Consider the following 17,716-nt stretch of genomic DNA (forward strand, 5'->3'; position numbering starts at 1 on the left):
CCGCCGCCTCTCTACTTCCTGCCGCCAGAGACTCCGGCTGCACTTCCGGCGTGCGTACGCCTCCTCAGGCGCTTTCTTGTTAATGGCGGGCGGCGGCTGCTGAGTGGGACGCAGATAACGGCTGCCCGCACAGGGAACGTCTCCCTGCCTCCTTTTCCGCTCGCCGCTAGTGCCCGAGCTCGCCAGCATGTCCGTGGTGCCGCCCAATCGCTCGCAGACCGGCTGGCCCCGCGGGGTCAACCAGTTCGGCAACAAGTACATCCAGCAGACCAAGCCCCTCACCCTGGAGCGCACTATCAACCTGTAAGTGCGGCCTGGCCCTCGCGCGCTGTCCTGTCGGCATCCCCTTCGTCGTGAGCGCCCCTAAAGACTCCAGTCCTCTCCTTCTGGCGCGCCCTCGGGGGACTCCGCTTCTTCTACCTCCAGCACCACGGGGCTAGAGTCCTAGTTGAGAGGGTTTTCCCTTTTCTGGAAAGATGGCTTGTTCCCATGCCCCTACATTCAGTCATTGTAGGAAAACCCCATTTGCTGTGAACTCATTCTTTCCTCACCTCTCCGGAGATAAGCGGCCGCAAACCGTGGTGTTTATCCTTCAACATTGCGTGTATGGCATCGTTTTGTGTGTTTTTATTTGGCATGAGTGGTATAACGTAGCATCGCTTTTGCAGTTTTTGCTTTGCTCTAATAGTAAGCTTTCTAGATCTAGCTATAACGCGCAGGTTTCGTTTTTTTCCTCTGTTGCTTTATTGCGTTTCAGCTCCTGAATACACATTTTATTCGTCTGCTCAGGGCTATCTGGCTTCCCCCTATGCATTCACGTGTCTTGCCTGCCGCAGCGACAGCATCCAAGCGCCCAGGAGGGCCCAGCTTGGGAGGGGGCTGGGGCTTTCATTGTGGTTGGGCTTTCAGACCGTGGCGAGGACCAAAATATAGCTCCAGAGATCCCATTGCGGCTGCGTTTATTTTCAGCATCATTCTGTTTAAGCTCTTCAAGCCATTGCATTTCGAAGCCACTCTCAAAAGTAACCTCGCTGTGACAGGGAATTGACATTCGGGCTGTGTCTTGCTCAAGAAATTATGTGTGCTTTTTTTTTCTTGTTTTTTTTTTTTTTAATCAATCACTTATGAAAGTTTGTGAGGCACTGTGGTGCTGACCCTAATGGAAGAAAACGGCCAGTTTATGCTGGTCAGTATTTAAAGGGTGCAAGGATTTACTGATATTGGTGTTTGGGTAGGACACTTTAGGTGTTTCTCTATTTTATATTCAAATAAATGAACTTTCTTTCCTCAAAAGTGATTTGAAATTGAAAAGATGGTTATTGTTGTTTTATTTGACAAAACAGGTACTGGAAATTTAGGTAATAAAAATGTTGGGTTTATGAAATCTGGAACTAGTAGATAGTATACAAGTTAATATCTTTAACTATTATACTAACATAATAGCATTTTAATTTCCTATGATGTCTTTAGAAAAATCCTCATAATATTCCCATGAAATGGGAAAGGCTAAATGTTCTTTTAAAAAATGTGAAAGCACAGCTTCTGGATTACTTTCACTGGTAATTAGAACTAGGACTCACAGTTTTCCCTTGATTTACCTTGATTATTGGATCAATTTGCATCAAGCCATTATATGGAACTAACGGTGAAAATGTTTTAATTTTTGCTCCATTAAAGTTATGGGTTAATGGATTTGCAGTACTTTTCCTCTCCTATATAAACACAGTATTCAGAAATGATTGTGTTGTGAACTCAGTTCACGTGGGTGAGTTATGGTCTGAATTGAAAACAAGTTCTCTCTCCTCCAATATATTTTATTAAGGAGTATTGTATGAGATATTGCATGAATGCTTACTTTGTAGCCGGCACCGGGAATAATGCTGGGTATACAGTGGTGAGGAAGTAAGGTGTAGTCCCTGCTTTACAAAGCTCACGGTATGATGGGAGTACTACAGATGTGTCTGGGCTGGCACTCTCATTTCACAGCTGAAAATTCTTACATTTCATCTTGATGGCATCTCTTGATGGGAGAGCTGGCTTTTACAGTAGAGATGTGTTATAGCTGTCTTTAATTCTTTCTAACTCAGGTTGTGAGAACTAAATGTTAATACATATAAAGCATTTTCTTTTTAATTGCAGGGCACACAGTGCTGTGTGGGATTGCTGCTGCTAGTGATGAATATGTTAGATTTAGCATTGAGTCTACTGGGGAAATTCTTAAAATCTTTAAAGCATCTTGGAAATAGTTCATTTTAGTTATTTTAGAGCTGCTTCACTTATGCCTAGAATTTGGCCTCTGGGATTAATTAAAGTAATTTTTTAAGTTTTGGCAACCTTGATTTGTTTCCCTTTCAAGAATAACTAAGTGGATTAGTTATGTGGTTGTTGATTTCTAATGCAAGGTGTTTTGGTAGACTAAATGCATTGGGGACAGACAGGTGTGGCCAAAGCATTCTTACTCAAAGGCTTATAACCAAAGGCTTCTTATTTTAAGTCTTATGATCGAGGGGTTACAAGGTAGTACCTGTGATGAAATATAAATATGAGTTTTTAAACTATCTTTAAGGAAAAAATCTTACTAGGTAAGAAGAAAACTGTCTTCAATATAAGTCGTATTTTGAATTCTTGATAAAGGAGGAGAGAATATTCAGATTACATCTAGTGGGCGAAAGATTCAAATGAGGGGAAAGGAAGAATAAGGATACTGAATAGAATAAATGCAGAAGGCTAAAAGACTTAGAAGGGGAAGAAAAGTTCATCTGAAGAAGAAAGGTACAAGAAAAGTCTGAAGATAGTTGACTGGGAGAAATAGAAAATAACTGGGGAGATGATGGAAAGTGGTGGCTCAGCTTGTAGAAGAAAGAGAGATTAGCCATTAGCACCCATAATTAATAGAATTTATGATTAGATTAGTAGAGGAACCCAAGGGCACATTAGCCAGGTTGGCAGTGTTAGTGTAGCATCCATGATCTAAAACCAGAGGATTACCAGTTACTCAGATAGCCACTCCTCTAAGCATTTAAGGGCTTTAAGGATACTGTCATCTGTGCTTGAAAGTTCAATTATGAAGTAGCAGCTTGACCTAATGAAAACTCTGGCCTTAGAGTCCAAAGAGCTATATTCTAGTCTCCGCTGTCTTATTAACTAGTTGTTTAACTTTGGACATATCCTATTGTCTCTGAGTGTAATATATAAACTTTTTACCATGGTTTCCTTATATGTGATTGGTATCTGTCCTGGTAAATTATGTTCTACAGTTCTCTGATGTTTGTCTTTGGATCACAGGTACCCTCTTACCAATTACACTTTTGGTACAAAAGAGCCCCTCTATGAGAAGGACAGCTCCGTTGCAGCCAGATTTCAGCGGATGAGGGAGGAATTTGATAAAATTGGCATGAGGAGGACTGTAGAAGGGGTTTTGATTGTCCATGAGCACCGGCTACCCCATGTGTTACTGCTACAGCTGGGAACAACTTTCTTTAAACTGTAAGTGTCATTGGAAATTAACAACTTTTAATAGGATTGCTGTTCTCTGCAGCTTTGGAATACAGTTTTAGCTTTTAGTCATTTATCTCAACAAACACTGCTGTTAACGGAGTCTTTAGAAAGAGAAACTCAAAAGCATTTTTTTCTCCAGTGCAGTGCTCATTTATTGCCTAAGTACAAATCTGCATGTTTCTGTGTATTGTTGATGTTAATGACTGAGCTTGATAGGAGCCCCATGAAACAAATGAGTCTAAGTTCAATTTCTAGGTGTCTTTGTAGCATTACTAAGAACAATTGATATTATTTCCTGCTTAGGATGAATAGTGTTTCCTATTCTTAAAACGGGTTACATTTTTATAGATAATTGTTTAGTTTTCTCATTTAAGCTCATAAATCTCTCAATACGTGTTTAGTCCACAACTATTTGACCAGATTGTACCAAAAAGAGAGTTCTCAAATACTTAGTTTGGAAATCTTGAAAAATACCCCATTCTTCAGATCTAGAGAATGTGGGTCCATTGCTCTCTGGGCGTTTCTCAACTCCATTATCACCAGATAACTTCCAGAGAGTAAAGATTGGGATGGACTGGTTTCCAGCAATTATGTGATGTTTATGTTGTGGTACCTATTTTGTTTATTTGAAACTAGGGTTTGTGTACTGTTAGTCTGGCAACTTAACATTATGAATTCAGTTTTCTAGCACATTCTCCCCCTCCATTTGACATTTGTTTGCTTTGATTGCCTTATCATGTGATACTGAAATGTGTTATGCAGTTACTTGATAGAAATAATTATTATTGTGTTCTTCCTGTTGTCCCAAAATTGTATTAAGTTGAAAGCTGAAATTCTTAACCTTTATACAGACCTGGTGGTGAGCTTAACCCAGGAGAAGATGAAGTTGAAGGACTAAAACGCTTAATGACAGAGGTATTTTTCTATTTAACCACTTTAACGGTTTCATTAATGCTCATTTAAATATCGTTAACTTAATGCATAATCAGGTTATTTTATGTCTTGAAAAGGATGAATTTATTTTAACTATTTAATTTCAATAAATAAAACTTAAACCTGAGAGTGTTAGTACAATGTTTATTTTCTGCAAGTTGAATTTATACTTACTTTATCTTAACATTATTTTACATTGATATTGTAGATACAGCAATAATGGTTAATAAAACAACATTTACTGAGTACTGACTGCTAAGCACTTTAAGTGCTTTACATGCGATAATTCCTTTACTCATCATAACAGCACTAGGAAGTGGGTACTATTATTAATCCTGTTTTACCGATAAGGAAATTAGAGCACAGAGAGTTCAAGTAACTTGCTTGATGTTATACAACTAGTGTGTCGTGAAGCTGGAGATTTGAATGCAGGTAGTTTTATTCCAGAGTAGGTGTCAATAGAATTTTGACAAGGGAATGATTCCTGTTACATACCTGTTTTCATTTTTGCCCATATCTTTTAGGCTTTGCCCAAGTTGTGCTACTTCTTAGAAGTTGTTCTAATGTCTGCCTCTAAAGACTTGGGGCCAAATGCGTATAGATGCTGGAGGTTTTTGAGATTGTAAGCTGTTTTCATTATTAAATATTTTTCTTTTTTAGCATGCAATCCCCCCACCCCCTTAGTTACAAAACTAATACATATTCTGTACAACAGCCTTGGCAAATACAGAAAGTAGGAGAGACAAAACTAAAATCACCTGTAATTCTACCACTTTGACCTATTGGTTTGTCTTTTTCGTATTTTTTAAATGCATTACAACTCTTAAATACTGTGCTGCGTTTGGACTTTCATTTACATATGGTAGATTGAACCTACCTGCTTACCTCAGCTTTTTCTCAGAACTCTACCGACAAGTAGTAAAGGGGTTTTAGAAAGATAAAAATCCAGTAGGATTGAGGGAGTGCAAAATGAGATAGCAGCAAGAAAAAACTGTTAGAAGCTAGAAAGCAGATGAGGAAATCATAACTGACTTAGCCAAAACCTCAGCCCAGCAGAAGGGCAAGCCCAGGACCCAGCACTGTAGAACACCAGAAAGGCCAAGGAATTGGGGGTGCCTAGTGCCAGTGAAAGAGGGGGCATGCATGGACTGAAAACTGAATTGACTGGCAGTCTGTATAGGATTATTTATATACCTAGATCATCTTCCCCACTCTGTACATTTAGGCAAAGACTGGCTGCTGATTAATTCTCTGTAGAGATTGAATCAGAAAACACTAAACAATGAAAAAGTTGAGGAGGTAGGGAGAATACATGAAAGTTTACATCCTGAATAGTGAGACTTATAGACTTCTACCAGTTTAATGGAGGGACATTCTACAAAATACCTAACTAGTACTCCTCACAACTGTCAAGGTTATAAAAAATGAGGAAAGTTTGAGAAACTGTCACAGTGTAGAGGAGCCTGAGGAGAAATGCAAATATAATGTGATATCCTAGATGGGATTCTGGAACTGAAAAAAGGACATTAGGTAAAAACTAAGGTCATCTGATTAAAATACAGACTTCAGTTAATAAGGAGGTATCAGTATTGGTTCATCAGTTGTGGCAAATGTGCTATCCTCATGTAAGATGTTAAAAGTAGGGAAAACTGGGTATGGGATATATGGGAAGTCTCTGTACCATCTTTTCAACTTTTCTGTAAATGTAAAACTGAGATAAACTGTATATTTAAAAACAAGAAGAATGCTTTTAAAAATAGAGGCAAATATTGGGGGAAAACAGCTAAGAGTTGAAAGTTATAGCCAGTGGGAATGGTGAAGTGGGACAGGGAACTGTTCTTTCTCATTACGAATTTTTGACCAATTAAAATATATAGAATATAGCTTTGATTAAAATAACCTTAATCTTATGTTATACATATTTATAGAAATGAAAATTGTGAATTTTGCACACTTATTTCTATAGATTGGTTAGATGGGTGATTTACAAAAGCTACAGTTGATTCTAGAAAAAATTATTGTATGCCATTGGCTGGTGTAGGTAATTGATCACCTTTGGTTTTCCATGCATAGCAAGGGCATAGAACAGATGTGTTGGTCCTCCATGGTTATGTTGATGCTAGATTGCTAATTTTGAACAAATAGTGTGTCTTGGGCAGAGTGACACAGATAATAAATAATAAATTATAGAAAGGAAATCCATGTGGGAGGCATATTAGCCATTAGTCTCCATTAGGAGTGCTGCCAAAGATATTTTCTTCACTGAAGAAGGATATTCATGGCTATGTATATTTAGTTGTTTACTGGCTCTATCATTTCTTTTTGACAGATATTGGGTCGTCAAGATGGAGTCCTGCAAGACTGGGTTATTGATGACTGCATTGGTAACTGGTGGAGACCAAATTTTGAACCTCCTCAGGTTAGTGTTCAGTTACATTTGCTGGGCATTTGGGGAAGTAGGAAGCTGATTTAATTCCAGCCACTTAAAAAGATCATAGTAGAATTTGACTTGAAATTTCCTTTCTTCCCTCCTTAATTTAAATTTAAAAAGCCAAGCATTTTTTCTTTTAAAGGAAAATTTCAAAAATATACAAAAGTAGAATAGTGAAAGTAAACAAACCTCATTACCTATCATCCACCCCAGCAGTTAGCAACTCATGGTCAAACTTCACCAACCCTGTCCCTCCCCTGACTGCTCCATTCCTGCTGCCCTCATCTTGGGTTATTTTGAAGCAAATCCTAGATATAATTTCAGTTGTAAATATTTTAATGTGCATCTCTAAAAAGTAAGGATCTTTTTAAAAACATAACCACAGTACTACCATTATCATACTAAAAATAATTTCATAATATCATTAAATGTGTAGTCACTGTTCACATATCCCTGATAGTTTCAAATTTTATTTGTATAATTTGTTTGAATTAAGATAGTCTCTCTTTTTTTTTAATTTTATTTTTTATTTATTTATTTTTGGCTGCGTTGGGTCTTCATTGTGGTGCGTGGGCTTCTCATTGCGGTGGCTTCTCTTGTTGCGGAGCATGGGCTCTAGGCGCGTGGGCTTCAGTAGTTGCAGCACACGGTAGTTGTGGCTCACGGGCTCTAGGGTGCACCTGCTTCAGTAGTTGTGGCACACAGGCTTAGTTGCTCTGCAGCATGTGGAATCTTCCTGGACCAGGGTTCGAACCCGTGTTCCCTGCATTGTCAGGTGGATTGTTAACCGCTGCACCACCAGGGAAGTCCCTAGGATAGTCTGTTAAGTCTCTTTTTCTTCTGTAGGTTGGCTCCCTGTCTTTCTTTTTTTCCTTGTAATTTATTTGTTAATGGAGACAGGCCATTTAAAGTCCTTAGTGTTTCCATTGCTGATTGCATTCCCCTGTTATTATTGAACACATAGCTTTCTCCTCCATGTCCTATATAAATTGGTTAGTTAGATCACGAGACTGGATTTGGGTTCAGTTTTTTTGTGAAGGGGGTACAAGGCTTGTCATAGGTGGTATATTATTTATCTACTGCTGTATACGTATTTTCCCAAAACTTAGCAGCCTAAAACAACAGACGTTTATTATCTTAGTTTCTCAGGGTAAGGCATCTGGGAGCTGCTTAGCTGGGTGGTTCTGTCACCCAGCTAAGTTATGGTCAAGTTCTTGGCCGGGATTGCATTATCTCATGGCTGGACTGAGGCTGAATTATCTGATCCCAAGCTCACACATGTATTTGTCAGCATACCTCTCAGTTCCTCCTGGGCTGTTGGACTGAAGGCTTCAGTTCCTTGTTGGCTGCTGACCGAAGGCCTCCCTCAGTTGTTGTGAGAGCATCTCCATAGGGCAACTCCTAGTAAGACAGCTGGCGTCTCAGTCTGTTATAACCTAATCTTCGCAGTGACATATCATCACTTCTGCTGTATGTTATTGGTCACACAGACCAACATAGTACATTGTGGGAGGAGATACCATGAGACAGGGATCATTGAGGGTGATCTTGGAGCCTGGCTACCACGGGTGGTATTGTTTACTTCCATCAGGAATTTTCTAATGTCTGGTTGTCTCTTCATAATGTTAGTAGCTCATGGGTAATAGTTTCCTAGATCTATTAATTCATCAGGATTGTGTTCCTTATGTAAAAAAAAACTTACCAATTATTTGTTACCCTGAGGTATAGTTTGTAGGAAAAAATAGATGCTTCTTTTCCTCTACTTACCGGTGTTCAGAAGAATGAGTTAATTTCTTAGCATCCTCCAAAGTCATGACTTTATTCAAAAAAGAAAGAGAGTAAGACAAAGACTTGGGTGCAGGTAATTTGTTTGGGATGTGATCCCAGGAAGCAGCAGAGTGCAGGGAAAGGGAGACCAGAAGCAGCAGCAGTTGTTTTTTTTTTTTTTTTAAAGGGTACATAATTGATCTTATTACAGCTATGGGGAACTGGATTGATCCTGCTAAGGACCATGGGGAACCACGTGGGATGCACCTCAGAATTGTCTGTTGGAAGGATGGAAGGCCAGGGACTTCCATCCCCCATTGGATGAGGGTTGTAATAACTCCCTTGCACTTTCATGTTGAGACCTATCACTCGTTGAGAGAATTTCCAGGGCTTTGGAAATGCTTTGAGGCTGAAAAGCAAGAGTGGGATGTTGGAGGCAAGCAAGGGAGCTTTTTGACACTTTAAAGCACAGCCTCCCTGAAATTTGAGGTGGGATGAGAAACTGATGAGAAGCACAAAAAGCATCTCTTTCGGTGACCTTTTAAAGTGTCGTTTGACCTAATGGGTTTCAATATATTTGATGTGTTTTAATCCATTGTAATGATTGATAATGTTACTAATGCTCAAATTTTCCTATCTTTGACTAATGGGAGCCTTTGTAAGTTGGATCCTGAATTCTTCTGACAAGGCTCTATGCCTTTGGTAACTTCTTTGCATGATAAGATGTTCCAGGTCAAGAATTACACAAAATATTAGCCAAGCAGAAGACTGTTCTGTTTGTCGTCTTCTGACTCTGGTGTAGCTGCAGGAGAGGAAGAGAAGGTGCTGTGGAAGCTGGTGCTCACGCTCACTACCCGAGAATTGTCTTGGCGTTAGGAAAGTATAATTTCATCTGGAAATAGTGAAGTTCCTGGTCTAAAGATAAATAGAACAATTATTATAAACCTTTTTTGGTTTCTTGAACATTCCTTGATCTAACTGGAAAATGCTCAGTAATAATACCAACATTTTCCAGGCTACTTTTCTGAATACCCTTATTCACCTCCCCTACCACGGTTTTAGGACAGTTCTCTTAATTCACTGAACCCTAAGCTTGACTCTGTTAGTATAAGATATGACATAAGGATTGTGTGTTTATTTAGTAAATTTAGGGTATTGGTTAGGTGGAAAGAGAGCATCACACCATGTCCCTGGTCTTTTTGTATAAAGTGCAGTTGGCTTAAACACCAAGATGAGGAATGGAAAAGAAAGGCTTAAACGAAAAGGAACATATAGCCTCGAGTAGAAGAAAATTGGGGTAATGCTGGTCACTGGTTTGGCCATGGTTTGGGAACTTTTGTTGTATGTGAACCACAGGTCTCACTGAGCTGTTCAGGCTCTTCTCACTTCTTTGTCTCTCTGTTGCTGCCAATGTGCCTGGTTTTCATGATAGTGTAGGGTACCTCCAAAGTCTAGGATAACTGTCTTGCTTCATTATACCCTAGGGATAGCTCTGGTACATAATTATTCTAGCCAGAGTACTGGTTGGGTGCCATTGGGACAGCATAGTGGGAAATAACATAGGCTTTTGTAGTTAGATGAGAGTTGGATAGATTCAGTTGAATCCTGGCATCACTGCTTAGCTGTATCATCGTGGGAAAGATACTTAGCCTCTCTGCACAAGTTTCTTACATAAAATGGGGGTGATAATACCTCCTTTTGGCAGCCACTGTTTTTATCCTCCTTTCCCATTATGCCTATTTTCAGCACTTTTTAATTCCCCTGTCCTCAAATACTCCAAAAGAAAAGTAGATTTTTCTGAATGTATTATGGGGAGATGTAGGAGAGGTTTTCATTATATGCACACAGTAGAACAAAAAGAAGTCTCTATCTTAGACTTTTAAAATTCTGTGTTAAAATTCTTCTTTCTCAGGTAGCAGCCTTCTCTCTCTGATTCTTTTCATCCCTTTAAATTCTTCAAAATATTTTCTCATTTTTCACAAGCAATTTGACTTTGTCCGGCTGACAAAGACGGCTCATCTGGTGTTCCTGCAGCATGTGTCCCATGTGCGTGTGTGGTTGTTGTGGGGAGGAATGTCCTGTTAAATACCTCATGGGCTGTATTTAAACTTTTAATATAGTAAACATGTCCACATCAGGATTCTAGAAAATTTAACTTAGTAATGATATATTTTTAAAAGACAACTTTTATTAAAAACATCAATATCAGACTTCATTGTGTTTAAACTTCTCAAGCAATAAATCCTATGTGTACACATTTAATTGTCTTGAACAGTTGAATGGTTTACTACTTGATATTTTATATTTATTAAAGCATTTATTTATTAGTACATCTGTTAGGTACCAGATCCTGGTAAAGGGAAGACTAGAAAGGATTCTTCTTCTCCAAGCAGTTTACAGTGTATTGGGGAGTAAACATGTAAGAAATAAATGAAGCCATGGTATACATGTTAATATTGTGTTGGGGTTATGAGAACTTGGTCTCAGAGGGCTGATATTTGAGCTTAATGTCTGAAACGGGAGAAGTTGGTCAGTGGAGGCATGGGAGGTATCGGGGATGTCTTGGCAACTACAAATTATTTTCTTGTTATTTTAGTATCCATATATTCCTGCACATATTACAAAACCTAAGGAACATAAGAAGTTGTTTTTGGTTCAGCTTCAAGAGAAGGGTAAGTTATTTTGTTTTTGAAGGCAGCCATCTAAAAACTTCTGCAGTGTAATTTCAAGGATACTTCCATTTGTGTTTTTCCCAAGTTCCTTGAATTTGGAGATTTATTGTTAAACTAAAAGCACATACCATTTTTATACAGAATTACCTAGTTTTTCTTGGATCTACCAGTCATGTTACAGGGAAAAGTAAGTAACTAGAGTCTATAATACCAGATTATAGTATTTTTAATAACTGTTTAGCTGCTTGTATTGATTTTCACGTTGTGATAAACTGAAAATTTTAGGAGACAGTTGAATTGATTTTTTTAATATAGTCTTTAGCTCTGTTGTGCATATTAACAAATAATTACTCCATTTTTTGATACTTTTAAAATGGAATTCAAAATAAATTAGAAGCTGAGGGGTCTTCTCCCCCTTCTCCCAGGGCCAGCACTCATAAGGTGCTCTTGGTTGTTAACAGCATAGATCTCTTTAGAGAGTCAGTTTCAAAGCTGTGACTATGAACTTTGCTTAAAAGACACAACCAAAGTGTGTTAATGAGAGTTATCTTTTTCCTCAAAAGTTTCTCAAATGTAAAATTGGTTATTACTTTACTAGTGAAGTAGAAGCAGTGATTATACAAGAAAATATAGAAAATGAATACTGTTTTATCTTATTTTAGCCTTGTTTGCAGTCCCTAAAAATTACAAGCTGGTAGCTGCACCACTGTTTGAACTGTATGACAATGCACCTGGATATGGACCCATCATTTCTAGTCTCCCCCAGCTTTTGAGCAGGTATGGAAAGTTGGATGTTTTGTGGTTGATTAGTCTAAACTGCCAGATTTAAAATAATCCAAGCCACTTGAGGAGGGACAGTTCATAAATTTTGGTCTTCAAGGAAACTAAGACAGTAGATGGATCCTTAGGTCTTGTGCAGATTAAGCCAAAGATTAAATATGACTGTGTCCTCAGACCCGAAGTTGCAGCATGACATTCTGGTATTTGTGCATCTATTCTTCCCCAAATCTGATATTCTCTACAGTTAAGTTTGAAGTCTTCATTCAAAGAAGAGATGGTAAAATAGTAGTCAGCAATGTATAATAAATATGAGGATAATAAATATGATGGGAGTTACATATATAAAAATGTGGAGAATTGAATCTCTAGGTGTAATACATATTCTCTTTCCATTTGGAAATCTATTCAGGCCCAAGTTGGGGCATGTGGGATTAAGTCCTGAATTTTTACATGGAATTTGATTTTTTTTTTTTTTTTTTTTTTTTTTAAGGCAGATGGAGTGATGAGAAGTGTGTGTTGTTTTGTTTTTTAAATTGACTTGTACTGGTTGAGGTCCTTGAGTCAATCAGAATAACATAGTGGTTAATAATATGGATTCTACAGTCAGGGTTTGGATTTGAATTCCATCTTCATTGCCTCCTGGCAATGTGACCTTTGACAAATTATTATACCTGTTTCTTTATCTGTAAATGGGGATGGTAGTCCCAGCTTCACAGAATTGTGAGGACTAATGAAATAACAAATATAAAGTGCTTAGAATAATGCCAGGCACCTGGTAAGTGCTTAATAAATGTTAGTTTAAAAACAATTTCAGTAGTGATTTTGGCCTTCTATGAAAGCTTGTTTAGTATGAAATTGGTCTTTCTATCTTGGCACAGAAATCAGACTTCATCTTTTGCTCCTCTGCTTTGGTCTGCTGATGGGTTACACGTTGAAGTATGGGATATGAAAAAAGAGTCATATTATTCATTTATTTTAACACTACCTATCAGGTAACAGGAATTGTGCTGAGTGGTCAGAATACAATGAGGTATAAAAACTTTTCCTTCCCTCAAGGAAAGTGGATAATTAATCAAATTTACACTCTTAAAAGTTTTTTAAATTGTAAGTATTCAGCGATACTGTTATTTAATGTGTAAGATGTGACAGGTGGAAGAAAAGGGTGTCTCTCTGTAGAAAATGCCCAAAATGTCAAGGGAGGGTTGAAATGTCCAAATAAATTTCTTTATCAACTAAGGTAGAAACTATGTTAATAATACTGTTTTTAATAAAGATATTGTTCTTTTTGAAATTCAGGTTCAATTTTATATACAACTGAATTCCTGCGCAGCAGAGAAGTAAGGGAAGCCGTCTCTGTGAGCACAGCTATACACAGTGTAGAATAAACATGCTAGAAAAGTTTTTTTGGTTTTATCTCTTCCCCAGTCCCTAAATTACCACCTACTTTCTGTTGTTTGAATAGTAAAGTTAATATGAAAAACTCGATTGTGGTGTAAACAAATGTGATAATGTTTAATTTACTTTTGGTTCTACTCATACTTTTTTTGTACAACATTAAAGAAAGTGGACTTCTTTCTATTTGTTTTTTGTTGTTGTTTTGTTTTTTAATTTCACATTAAACTTGTAAAATTCTTACAGGCAAGGACTGCTTTTCCCCCACTAAGCAGGTGAATGTTAAGAGACAATGGCAGGTTTAGGTCAATAAAGTTTGTGGGACCCTTGCTCCGATACCATTCTTGGGGGTATACTCCAAGACCGTGTTATAGATCTTTGTGATGAGGATCTTCTGTTACTTTTGGGAGCTAGATTTGCTCGAGTGAGTCCAAGGTGCAACTCCTGTACCAGTTTTACACTCTTAATGAGTTGTATTACAGCAGAACTCCCAGTGTATTACTGACTAGTACATTTTATACCGGTATCACCAGATCTTACTTCACAAATAACAGATCCTAATTAAACAGACGGGAAACTATGAAAATTGACTAGGCTGGGGAAAGTTTTGGGCATTGGTATAAAAAGAGAGAGATCCAGCGCTCATTAGAGCCCTCCCCCATAATGCACAAATTCCAACATTTGTGCTGTTGGAATTTATGTATCTTAGTTATTCTTACAACCGTGGTAAAATGGTGATCTGTGAACGTGAAAGAAGTTTTAAAAGTGGGTCTGTTACGTTTTGAACTCTTGGATTGTAAAGTTAGTTATTTCAGTTGACGTGAAGTTACAGTGAAAGAGATGAAAATTTGGTTTTAACAAGTGACACAAAGCCTTTTCAAAAATATTTTGGAATGATCTGAATCAGAATTAGATTTTGTCAGCATAAGAGAAAAATACCAAATTTAAAAATCTTTTAAAAACACTGCTAAATTAGGATCAAATTTGAGGGAATTAAAAAATAAATCTTAAGGCAAAAGAGTTTGCTGGTCGTGTTATTGCTTAATGGTATATTGTGTATGCCTTATTACAAATGATTGACTGTAGGTTTAATGTAGAGGAAATCTTATAAGATGCCCCTACTTAAAGAAAAGAGATTGACACAGTTAATGTTTTTAATAGATAGAAATGACCTTTTGGTTAGTTGTACGTCTTTATGGTACTGACCACAGGGCTGTTCTGAATATTGGGTGATGTTAAAGATACATCATACATTCTTCCCTATTTAGACTTGAGAAAATCAGACCAAGAGCAGTTGAGCAATTATATTTATAAACATTCAAGTTTATTTAGTTGAGGTCCTGTCAAATCTTCACACAATTACGTATCTAATAGTGACTATAGCTGTGCCCATGCTTAGTAGTAGGTGAGCACCGGTCTCCAGACCAAAAATGACCAGGGATCTCCTTTGAAAAAGCCCCTAGTTTTGTGGATAGTCGTCCTCCTTCAAGTGTAACAGTCCTGCCCTTCTGGTTTACATTCACTTGTTTCTAACTTAACTGTAATTTTACTGGTGAGCTCACTGATGAATCCTACAAGATTGGGGAAGGCAGAGGTGGAGCTGGCTCGATCTAGCCCACCTTCCATGATTGTTGCTGGAATCCAAGTGAAAAGCTGCAGTGATGACTTGCAGGTGTGTTAGCTCCTGCCATTTGGGGAGAGTGAGGAGAGGCAGACTTTTTCTTGGTGTGATTTATAAAGTGCTGTCAGTAAGGAGTGTTTGAGTTGAAGAGTCATCTGATTCGAGGCCACTCGTGTCCTTTTGTAACTTAAGCTTTGACCTAGAAATTCTTTCTTGAGCATTACTTCCCAGTTGTATAAGTGCTTGAGTCAGTCATCCATACCCTGGGACTTAAGTGAGAAAAACAGTAAGTTGGCTGAGTTAGTAACTTTGGAATATAATAGATCTGGTTTTGAGTGTAAAATTCATAACACAAACACAAATTTTTAAAACTTGTATTTGAACTGGTTAGTTATAGTTGTATCCCAATGCTCTCTTGTTAAGTTTCCTGATGAAAATAGTAGAACTAGGGAAGTTCAGATTTGATGTATTCCATTAGAAAGAGGGTACAAGGGTACTGTTTAACACTTTCGTTAGGTAAGTTCTTATCACACTTCTTCAAGAACCAACAGTCTTAAAATGTGCATTCCAATTCTCTACATAATAAATACTGACTAGTTTTTAAATGAACTCTTGATTAACTTATATTTTTGAATGCCTTCTATGTTCCAGGTTTGTTTGTAAATGAGAGCCCACTTTTGCATTGTATAATTACAATATATGCCGTGTTCTTTTCCCTGAGTAATCTAAGTAGTGAATATTCTATATAAGACTACTGAATGGCATTGGAAAATATTCAGTAGGTTGAGGGAAAAACTGAAAGTTTTACGCAAATGTTTTAAATCATATTTAGGATTGACATCCCTTTGAAGAAAAGTGAAATCTATTTTTTTCTATGTGATGAAGACTTGTGATTTTTTAAAAGTAGATAATACTTAAAATAGCATTATGATAATTCTGTGTATGAATTTGTACTTTTAACAGTAGTTAAAGACTTTTTACTTTTTATCATTGTCTTCCTTTGTAATTAGCATTGTATGGTTCAGTTATTTTTTATATTTAAGGGTTCTGTTAAGTTAGCATTTTATTTGGATAAAACATACCCAAACTAGCCAGTCTGTTTTCTTACATGGTTAATTAGAAGTGAGAGGTAGAGGTCCTCCAAATTCAGCAGGCCAGCAGGCAATCAGTTTAAAATTCCCTTTCTTAAATGGTGCAACTCCTACACTCTCAGGTTTTTAATGACTTCATTTTTTGAGATGAAATTCTTGGAGTACCTTTTCCATGTTGGAGTTCCTCAAACTTGATGTTTTCACTAGTTCATAGTGTTTGGAACAGTATGTGCCCATCACTAAGACTGCTTCAGAGAGTGCAAAATTTTGTACGTCCCATTGTCATAGAAGGCTTAGTGGGTTTTGCTGTAATACAAATCAGCTTATATAAGCATGAGGTTTGATTTCCTATAATTATTCCACATGTTTTACATTACTCATTATTTGGGTTAAACTGGACTCATTTGAAGCAGTTTGCCTTTGCTAAATACGTAATGAGAAGCATAATACTGTAATTTGACTTGAGCCATAAAACACATTTTAATATTAGCTTATATTTATCTAGCTTGTTTTTGTGAAAAAACTGACTAAAACCTAAGTAAATCTAGATTAAGCCAGTTTAGATGTAATTTGTATTTTAGTGATGGATTGTATTGTAAGACTAGAGCTAAATTGAGAAAATGTATTATGTTCTGTTAAGGGAAAGAGCGGCGCATTTAAAAAAAACTTTGGTTGCTGTGTTCACATCATAATGTACAAGCATCATTTATAGTTTGGCTTTGAGAATTTCTCTGGCATTAAGTTTATAGAAAAATGTATAAAAGAAACTGAAGTTTTGGTTATATTTTTATATTTGTAAAGTAAAAGTTTGATTAAAATGGTCACTGTTCTTTTTTTATTTTATTGTCATTTCAATAAAAAAAATTAGAATGACTCTGTGATTTTGTGTGTGGCTACTAATCTTAGCGTGCCATTAGAAATCCTGCACGGTTCTTTTTCAGTGTCACTGGCCAGAGGCCATTACATTAGGTAAGAGACAACTTGCATAATAGCAAGGGCTTGAAGACCTGTGACATCCATGTTGCCCTCCCCTTGCATTCCTCCATTGTGTGTTGGCAGTTGTCTTAGGCAGATTCAGTTTCCTGCAATGTGAAAGGGTCATTGGATTTGGAACCTGAAGACTGGCATTTAGAAGTTGCCATGCAATTTTGTTAACTGTGTTATATCATTGGGGACTCAGTTTCCAAAGAGAGTATTGACTTTAGTGTTTTTTTTTTTTTTAATCAAACTTGCTTGGAGGTCATGATGTGCTTTGACACCATGCTTGCTACTTTTGTAATATTGGGTTGGCCAAAAAGTTCACTTGGTTTTAAGTAAAAATAAAAAACATTTTTCATTTTCACCAAGAACTTTATTGAACGATGTATTCGTTAACCGAATGAACTTTTTGGCCAACCCAATATTTTGCAATTTAATTTCATTATTGTAATAGAAACGGTTTGTGAGAATATATGTGTAATAAAACCATAGCCTTGAGACTTTATATCTGAACAAAAGTTGAACAAAACTTGATACAGTTATTGCAGAGTTT

At 37.2% G+C, this 17,716-nt stretch overlaps 1 protein-coding gene across 1 annotated transcript; it reads left to right on the forward strand.

Annotated features, from left to right (window-relative positions):
- Positions 1-48: 48 nt before the first annotated feature.
- On the forward strand, positions 49-17,058 carry NUDT21 (nudix hydrolase 21). Its single transcript, XM_059905820.1, has 7 exons — positions 49-303; positions 3,286-3,486; positions 4,350-4,413; positions 6,761-6,850; positions 11,226-11,301; positions 11,964-12,078; positions 13,378-17,058. Exons 1-7 carry the CDS (start codon positions 188-190, stop codon positions 13,397-13,399), a joined length of 684 nt encoding a protein of 227 aa, XP_059761803.1. The 5' UTR covers positions 49-187; the 3' UTR covers positions 13,400-17,058.
- Positions 17,059-17,716: the final 658 nt, after the last annotated feature.

The sequence above is a fragment of the Balaenoptera ricei genome, chromosome 19 (assembly GCF_028023285.1).
Source record: "Balaenoptera ricei isolate mBalRic1 chromosome 19, mBalRic1.hap2, whole genome shotgun sequence".
Taxonomy (NCBI): domain Eukaryota; kingdom Metazoa; phylum Chordata; class Mammalia; order Artiodactyla; family Balaenopteridae; genus Balaenoptera; species Balaenoptera ricei.

Excerpts from the sequence above, each read along its gene's own strand:
- NUDT21 (XM_059905820.1), top strand. The coding sequence starts at position 188 with ATGTCCGTGGTGCCGCCCAATCGCTCGCAGACCGGCTGGCCCCGCGGG. Across the intron at positions 304-3,285 it reads CTGGAGCGCACTATCAACCT|GTACCCTCTTACCAATTACA; the intron begins GTAAGTGCGGCC and ends TTTGGATCACAG. Across the intron at positions 6,851-11,225 it reads CAAATTTTGAACCTCCTCAG|TATCCATATATTCCTGCACA; the intron begins GTTAGTGTTCAG and ends TTGTTATTTTAG.